The sequence below is a fragment of the Trichechus manatus genome, unplaced genomic scaffold, assembly GCF_000243295.1.
Source record: "Trichechus manatus latirostris isolate Lorelei unplaced genomic scaffold, TriManLat1.0 scaffold00007, whole genome shotgun sequence".
Classification (NCBI taxonomy): domain Eukaryota; kingdom Metazoa; phylum Chordata; class Mammalia; order Sirenia; family Trichechidae; genus Trichechus; species Trichechus manatus.
In genome coordinates this window covers 23,397,851-23,407,219 of record NW_004443943.1, presented here as the reverse complement: position 1 = coordinate 23,407,219, position 9,369 = coordinate 23,397,851, and the positions used below count along the sequence as shown (strand labels likewise).

Genomic DNA, 9,369 nt, shown 5'->3' with positions numbered 1-9,369 from the left:
GTACTGGACTCAGTCTGGTGGAGGCCGTGGTAGTTGCGGTCCATTAGTCCTTTGGTCTAATCTTTTCCTTGTATCTTGTTTTCTTCATTCTCCCTTGCTTCCGAAGGGGTGAGGCCAGTGGAGTATCTTAGATGGCTCCTGACAGGCTTTTAAGACCCCAGACACTACTCACCAAGGTAGAATGTAGAACATTTTCTTTATAAACTATGTTATGCCAGTTGAGCTAGATGTTCCCCGAGACTACGGTCCCCACAGCCCTCAGCTCAGCAGTTTGGTCCCTCAGGGAGTTCAGATTTGTCTATGACGCGTTCATGATCTTTCCTTGTACAAGTTGTGCTGGCTTCCTCGGGATTATGTACTGCCTTACTCTTCACCAAAGTTATCACTTACCTATTGTCTATTTAGTATTCCCCCACCCACCCCTCCCATCCCTCGTGATCATCAAAGATTGTTTCCTTTTGCGTGTAAACCTTTTCATGAGTTTTTACAGTAGTGGTCTCATACAGTATTTGTCCTTTTGCTATTGACTTATTTCACTCAGCATAATGTCCTCCAGTTTCATCCATGTTATGAGATGCTTCTCAGATTCATCATTGTTCTTTATCGTTGTGTGATACTCCATAGTGTGTATGTACCATAGTTTGTTTATCATTCATCTGTTGATGGGCATCTAGGTTGTTTCTATCTTTTTGCTATTGTGAACGATGCTGTGATACACATGGGTGTGCATATGTCTGTTTGTGTGATGACTCTTATTTCTCTAGGATATATTCGTAGGAGTGGGATTGCTGGATCGTATGGTATTTCTATTTCTAGCTTTCTAAGGAAGCGCCATATCATTTTCCAAAATGGTCGTATCATTTTGCATTCCCACCAGCAGTGCATAAGAGTTCCGATCTCCCTGCAGCCTCTCCAACATTTGTTATTTCCAGTTTTTTTGAGTTGCAGCCAGTAATGTCAGGGGCCAGATGGTATCTCGTTGTGGTTTTGATTTGCATTTCTCTAATGGCTAGTGATCAGGAGCATTTCCTCATGTGTCTGTTGGCTGCTTGAATGTCTTCTTTGGTGAAGTATCTGTTCATTTCTTTTGCCCATTTTTTAATTGGATTATTTCTCTTTTTGTTGTAGAGGTGTTGGATTTTCTTGTAACGCTTATTTCTTTATTGTTAATCATTTACCTGTCTGACTCCACCTCTTAAAGAGAAGGACAGTATTTTATTTATCTATATCCTTAATACCTAGTGGAGCCCTAGTGGCATAGTGGTTAAGCATTTGTCTGCTAACCAACAGGTCGGCAGCTCAAATCCACCAGCTGCTCCTTGGAAACCTATGGGGCAGTTCTACTCTGTCCTGTAGGGTCGCTATGAGTCAGAAGTGACTCGATGGCGATGGCTTTTTTTTAATACCTAATACAATGCTTGATACATGTCTCTTATGTATTAAAAATGAGATAATTTATTTCCTTGATGACCTGGATGATGTCTTATATGAACATTGGGACATTTATTGCGTTTGAAGGTGAGGTGACTGGATCTAAGTCTTAGGGTGATGACTGTGTAAATTAAAAGGAGAAGCAGATGCTTTGGGTAAGGGCAGACGAGTTGGCATTTAGTTCTCTGGAATGCAGGGTTGTCTTGGGATTTGAGTCTCCATGTCTGAGAGAATGGTAATAACATTAGAAAAACAAAGTGAGGGTGGAGGAGGAATAGATTTGAGTGGGATTAATTTGGCTTTGGAGATGTTGGATCTCGATTGAAAATGTTTATTAATTATTTATTAATTAATTATTAAGATGGAGAACTTGAAAGAAGGATTTGGTAGGATAGCTTTCTCTGTTATATGCTCCATGGAACCCTGCCTTCGTATTATTGCTTGTTCAATGTCCATCTTCTCCTTTAGACTCTATGCTCCAGTAGGGCAGGGAACACGTCTGTCTTGTTCAAGGCCGTATCCTCAGTTATAAACACAGTTGTTGGCTCATGGTGGGTACTTAGTAAATAGTTGTTCAATAAATTTACTGACTTCTATGCTTAGTTGACTTAAATGCATGTTTAATCACCAGATTAAATGCATACTATGTTATCTTTAGTTTATATTGCTAATTAGGATAACTGGTTTACCCAGGTAATTACTTTTCATAGAATCACTGAAATTCTAAATTTCAGAGGATTTTAGAAATCTGTGGCAGATCCACCAGTTGGACCTTGGAGAGGTGAAGTCACCTACCTAAAGTCATTGGATCAGACTCCAGATTTAGCTATGTAGTATTCAGATATGGGTAGAGCCATAATTATTTGTTTAAAAAATATGCATATGGTACACATCTCTCAGGCTGATGAACGAGAAGATAGAGGGTTGGCTTGAATGAACTGGAGATATAGTATGCTTTTCTTTTTTTCTTGTTTCTCTCCTGTCTAGTACTTTGACCAGGGCGGTTCAAAAGACTAGAAAGGAGATGAAGTTTTATCATTTTTGTTTTTGGTTGGCAGCATTGGCTTATTGGAGTTTCTAATGATTAAAAAGAGCTCTGGATAATCTGTTGATTTTGCTTCCTCCTTCCTTGTTCATATTAGCATGGTGAATCATGTTGGTTCTAGGTTTACTATGGTATAAATATTAATTCTAAACATCTTGTGAGCATACTGGATTTTGTTTAAGTGTTGTCTTCTATAAAACCTTTATCAGTTTGGGAAGGATGAATCTACCTGAGGCCACAATCAGAAGGTATTATTTTAAAATTCACAGTTTAATTTTTAATGTGGACATTGATCACCAGATTAAAGTAAGCTTCCTATATTTTATTTTATAGTTTCCGGAAGAGAAATGGTACAAACACTTTTGTTTAGAGCAAATAACTATTCCCTTTTTTTTTTTTTTTTAACCTATTCTTACTTACTTTTTTTGTTTCAGTATCAAGATAAAGAAGAAGTTGTCTTATGGATGAATACTGTTGGGCCTTACCATAATCGACAAGAGACATATAAATACTTTTCACTTCCATTTTGTGTGGGGTCAAAAAAAAGTATTAGTCATTACCATGAAACTCTAGGAGAAGCACTTCAAGGAGTTGAATTGGAGTTTAGTGGTCTGGATATTAAATTCAAAGGTAAGTAAACCTTAGTAGTCCTTAAAATTAAATAGATTTGAGACCAAGGTTTCTCATCCTCAACCTGTTGGCATCTGGGGCTAGATAATTCTTTGTTGTAGGGGGCTGTCTGTACATTCTAGGGTGTGCAGCAACATCCTTAGACTCTACCTACTAGATACCAATTGTACCAGCCTGACAGTTGTGACAACCAGAAATGTCTCCAGACATTGCTAATTGTCCTCAGTTAAGAACTACTGCTCTAGATTCTAAAAAAAGTATCAATCTGTGAGTTAAGTGTATTGCATTCAGGAAAATACATTAGTAACTAACAAAGATTTGAGTATTTGTAAGATAACAAAATAACTGTTAATAAAATGATATCTCCCTAAGCTATTTCTTTCTGAAAAGTGTTTTCTAGTAAACCCTCTAGTATTTGGGCATATATGTCTAGGTAAGGCCCACACAGATTGATAGTGAAGTAATTTCTGGAGGTGCAAGGCTGTAATGGGTGTATGGGTACTTAAAAATTTTGTATAGAGCCCTCAGATTCACACTTGTACTATTGGCTCAGCGTGTATTTATCAGTGTGTTAATTTACCCTCTTAACACTTGCAGCATAGTGTGGTTTTAAATTTTAAGTTAAAGACTTGTTAAACTTGGGAAAAAATTCTATTTATTTATTATGCAGGTATCTATTTTATCAGGTCCTTTAAGTGTGTTTATACTTTAATCTTCTTCTTTGAAGTTTGTCAGTGAGTGTATTTCCTGCACAGGCATTTTTAACCTGGTGAGCAGAAGCTTGAGTTATTGAATTTCTGCAGGATCTTTGATTAGGTGTCTTGATTTTGAATAGAGCCTAGATCTTGTAATCAGGAGTTTTGAATTTTAATCCCCTTTCTTTTACTGTATTGCTTTTAGTAAAGTCATTTACTACAATTTTAACTTCATTGTCTCCATGTGTAAAATGAATAGCAACTGACTTCTGGTATTTTTAGCAAGTTGGGTGGGGGGGTGTGTGAAACAAGATATTTGAAAGATAATGTCACTTTAACTTTGATTTAGTTTAATGTTATCCTTGTTTTTAGAATTTTCGTTGTTGGTGAAAATAGGTCTTAGTATTTGTGACCCCTCCGCTCTTCCCGGTATTCCTTGGGGTTTAATTATAAAATTAAATTGTAAATTTAAACCACAGAAGCATGGCCTATAATTTTATGAATCATTGTAAGTGTGTTCTGAGGCTTGTGTTTTAATTTAATCAGATAATTTAAATATTTAATCACAAATAAAGTGAAAACTTAGACTAGAATATGTGATCTTTGAGAGCCTCAATACTTAACTTTATTCACTTAATTTCCTCTTTTCCATATTTGGTGCACATTTCCTTTTTTTTTTTTTTAAAGAGGAGCTAGAGAGAGAATAGACAAAAACCCAGAGTCCTACTTTGCAGCTATGGACAGCTGCCATCAATTTTTAAAATCTTCATCCTCATTTACTTGATGAATGACTCATTCTGCTCTCTTAACCTTTCTTCTTTCATCACTTCTGAGGCTGAGATGGCAAGATTATTTGAATAGAGGGAGATGGTTTTCATCGGAAATAAAGGTGGGATTTATTTTCCTTTTAGACTAGGCACTTTTAGATCAAAGGGAGAAGAGCTGGCCAGCTGTCTGGGAGTTGGCGATTCCTTGGGATCTTGTGACCATATCACCTCCAGCAGAGATGCTGCTAAATAGTCCAGATGAAATTGTAATTGCTATTAGATTTCTCTTTCCCCTCTACTGTAGTCCTTTGCTTACCCTGTTCAACGATAAAGTTGACATGCTTTGAAAAAAGTGTTTTAGGAGGCTTCCTGGTTGTTACTTACAGTATCATAGACTTTTAACAGTGGAGTGTACCTTAGAGATTGTGTCACCTGGTTCCCTCTCAGGGAGGCCCAGAGATGAAGTGAGTTGCCTAAGCTTTATCGCAGCATACTCATAAAATAATGGAAATGAGAACATTCTGTGTCTGTTTGAACTGTAGAAATACGAATATTGTTAATCTTCCATCACTTAAATTTTTATTTTTAAAGGTTCTTCTGAAGGTATATTCAGATAAGAAAATAAAATTTTAGATTGTGAAATCAAAAAACTATATGTACTCACAGACATACTTTTTTTTTAACCTAATAGTTTCCATCAGGAAACTGTGGTATCTTAGTGGATACGAGTTCAGCTACTAACCAAAAGGTCAGCGGTTCAAATCCACCAGGCACTGCTTGGAAACCCTATGGGGCAGTTCTGCTCTGTCCTGTACGGTTGCTATGAGCCGGAATCAACGCGATGATTTTTTTGGTTTTACGTTCCATCAGGCTAAAGGGATTAGTATTGTCTTGTAAAATGAGGGTCACTAAATAGGCTATTGTAAGGAACTAATGATAGTCTTAGTCTAATGTAGGATGCCTCTCACTTAAGAGTTTATGTACAACTTTTTCTTCCAAATAGTCTTACATACTAGCACTAGACAGAATGCTAAATTGAGACCATTTAGAGACAATACATTAAATGGGGCAGAACAACCCAAGTGCCCATCAGCAGATGAATAGATAAATAAAATGTGATATATATGTATAGATATATAATGGAATATTATTCAGCCATAAAGAGAAATGAAGCTCTGATACATGTTTCGTATAATGTGGATGAACCTCGAAAGCATTATACTGAGTCAAGTAAGTCAGATACAAAAGGACAAATGTTATATGATCCCACTTGTATGCAGTGTCTAGAATGGGCAAATGCATAGAGAACAAAGTTTATTAGTGGTTAGCAGGGGCTGGGGGAAGGAGGAGTGAGTAGTTACTGCTAAAGGGGTACCAAGTTTCTGTTTGGGGTGATGAAAAAAACCTTTTGGAAATAGATAGGGATGATGGTTGTACAACATGGAGAATATAACTAATGTCACTGAATTGTACACTTAAAAATGGTTACAATGGCAATTTTTTGTTATGTATAGTTTATCACAATAAGTTTGAAAAGAAAAGTGGAAGGGGGAACAGAAAAGAGAAAATTTAAATTAGGCACCTCTTAACTGGGCCTGAATTCATTGTCCTCTAATATTAGAGGATATCTCTTGGAACCTTGCCCACATGGAGTAGAAAGAACATACATGCTTTGGGGTCAGAGAGACTTGCTGCATCCCACCTCTGCCTCTGCCTATCTGTGTGATCGTGAGCAAATTATTTAACCTCTCTGAGTTTCATTTCCCTCATCTGTGAAATGTGGCAAATAGTGTCCACTTGGTAAAATTGTCAGGTTTAAATGAGATAATGCATGTAGAAAATGTGTCAGAGTTACTAATACATGGTTTGCATTCAAGAAACGGTAGTTGTTATGAATACTAATAGCATATAGTGTGGGTCTGTAGTTCCAGCTTGATTTTGCATTAGTAGTTATGAAATGTTAAATTAGTTTATTGCTTACAGGATTTGATTTATCCTGAAGTTGCTGTGCTAGCCTGTTAATTCTGCTAGGGCAGGGATGGTAGCTATGTTGTTTACCACTGCATCCTTAGCTGTTAAGAGATCGTTGTTGTTAGCTGCTTCCGAGTTGGCCCCTGACTCATGGCAACCCCTTGCACAATGGAACAGAATGCTGCAGTCCTCTTGATTGCTTGCGAATCAGACTGTTGTGATCTTTAGGGTTTTCATTGGCTCATTTTTTGGAAGTAGGTCACCAGGCCTTTCTTCCTAGTCTTAGTCTAGAAGCTCTGCTGAAACCTGTTCAGCATTATGGCAACACGCAAGCCTCCACTGACAAATAGATGGTGGCTGTGCATGAGGTGTATTGGCTGGGAATCAAACCCAGGTCTCCTGGATGGAAGGTGAGAATTCTACCACTGAACTACCAATATCCCGGTTAAGACATAGTGAGCTCCTAATAAATTGTCTAGCACCCGGGTTGTTTGTGCCTCGTTCTTATGATAATTTGTAGTTCATTATGATCATTAGATGATCTGGAATAGTAATTCTCAACCAGGGGAGGGCACTGCTCATCCTCCATTTCTTCCCATTTGAGAACTCTTGCAGTATTATGAAGCATGTTAATCATTGAAAAATCACTGACTTCTAGAGGATTCTTTCCGCCTATTTTTTTTTTTTTTTAAATCTCCCCTTAAATTTTCTCTTCCTTGAATATCCCAACTTAACTGAGGGTTGAAATTGTTTCACCAGTATTTTCTCTACTTTCTAGAGTGAAATGTAAGTTGCGAGTACTGCAGATGTAGAGAAATGCCAAGGGCTGCTTTTAGTTTTAGTTCTCAATGATTCTGAACCTTGGCTATTTTCATCCTTAAAATAAGCTTATGAGGTTTATTAGTCCTGTTTTTCAGAGGAGGAAATTGGGGCACAGAGAGGTTGTATAACTTATTCAAGGACGCCCAGCTGGAAGGTGACAGAGTGAGAATACTAACTCAGGCAGTTGAGCTCTAGGGTTCAAGCTTTTAATCACTATGCAGTATTTCCCTCCAGATATCTGCCGTGGTGGTATAGGCCTGAATGCCAAAGGGTGGGGGGTGGATGGAGGGAGATGGGTCCTGTCATTCAGACTGAAGATTTTGTCTTAAGGTAGTCTTCACTCTGTTTTCAGCCCCTAGCTTCTACTGTTCTGCTCTCCCTGAATCTGGAGCCTCTCTGGTTTAAGTTCTCTAGAGGAAGATACCTCTGGTGTGCTGCAGGGGAGGAGTTGAGGGTATTCATCTGGCTGTGTGATGGAATGGCGAGGGACCCGGAAGTCCAGCCTCTCCGTATACACATTTTCATATGTTGCCTATGTGTTTAGCCTTACATCTGTCCTCTATGCTTCAAGGTCCTTGATGCCTCCAAGTCCTCACTGTCTCTTGGGTTCTGTGACACTAATCCTCTCCTTTCTTATAGGTATTCTTCCTCTGTTATAGTTTCCTTTGCTCTGTTAATCATTTGCCATCTTCCACCTGTTTTCCATTTTCCAAAAATTTGTTGAAATCTTTTGTCCACTGTCTTCTTTTGTCCTTGTGAGCTTATATTCTTTTTATTCCTTTACTGACATTTTAATGGGGTTTCAGGAGAAAGAAGAAACATAGTTGTGGTTAATCTGCCTTGTTTAATTGGAAATTTGGGAACTTGATGCAATATTTTGTCCTATTTTCAACCAAATTGTTTTAAGCTGACCAAATAATTTGAATCCTAAATTTGTTAGTTCTTGGTATTAGCAATTCATTAAACCTTGTGCTAATTGCAAATCAAATTTGGTAAGCATGGGCTTTTCATGAGTCCCATTCAAACCACTGATAATACTGTTCTCCTCTAAACTGATACCTTTTTTGTTTTCTGTTTTCAAATAAATGTATATGCATGTGCTTTTCTGATTTTAATAATAATATAGGTGCACTGTATAAAATTTAGAAGCTTCAGAAAAATATAAAGAAGAAAATAAAAATCACTTGGAGATCATTACCATTAACATTTGGTATATTTTTTTCCATCTTTCCTTCTGTTCTTCTTTCTGTTCAACCACATTGTTCCAGATTTTTTTAAGAATTGAGGTTGTGGTATGTGTATGACTTTTTCAATATTTATTTAACAAACCCATAAGTTATGAAAAATTAGTTTTCATTTTCCTTTTTTCTTAACATATTATGAAGTTGTTTTCATATTGTCAATTACTCTTTAAAACTGTGTCTGTAGGTCACTATGAGTCAAAATCGACTTGATGGCAATGGATGTGGTTTGGTTTTTTGGATATAGTATTCTGTAACTTTGATATTCTATAATTTCCCCCATTTCCTCGTTATGAGATATTCTGATTCTGTTTTCTTTTTTTGATATTAGAAATAATATATTTGACCATCCTTGCATGTAAGCATTTTAATGCATCTCTTAATCTTTCATTAGGATAAATTCCTAGAAGTGGAATTATTGAATCAAAGGTTATAAACATTTTTAAGACAGTTCTTGATACATGCTGCCAAAGAGCATCTAGAAAGAATTGTATAGTTTATATTGCCAGTCAGGTTGGCCAGTTAATCAATACTCTTTATGTATCTGATAGTTTAATTAACTGAATATATGTATTTTTCTTTTCATTCATTTGGCAGTTACCAAGTTCCTTACTGCATGCCAGCACTGTGATAGGCTCTGGTTATACAAAAAGGAACCAGGAGCTCTGGTTTTAGGGGTCCATGAGCCCTCTTAAATTGTATGCCTAATATTGTGTGAATGTGCATTGTTGGGGGAACAGAGACATCACTCATCAGATTCTCAAAGG

General features: G+C 37.1%; 1 protein-coding gene across 3 annotated transcripts in view; it reads left to right on the top strand.

Annotated features, from left to right (window-relative positions):
- Positions 1-9,369, top strand: part of TM9SF3 (transmembrane 9 superfamily member 3) — a 71,741-nt gene that overhangs the window by 15,599 nt on the left and 46,773 nt on the right. For all 3 annotated transcript variants that reach the window (XM_023740394.1, XM_004369973.2, XM_023740398.1), the window contains exon 2: positions 2,911-3,106. In XM_023740394.1, the coding sequence (XP_023596162.1) occupies positions 2,911-3,106 (196 nt within the window). The remainder of the gene's footprint in view (positions 1-2,910; positions 3,107-9,369) is intronic.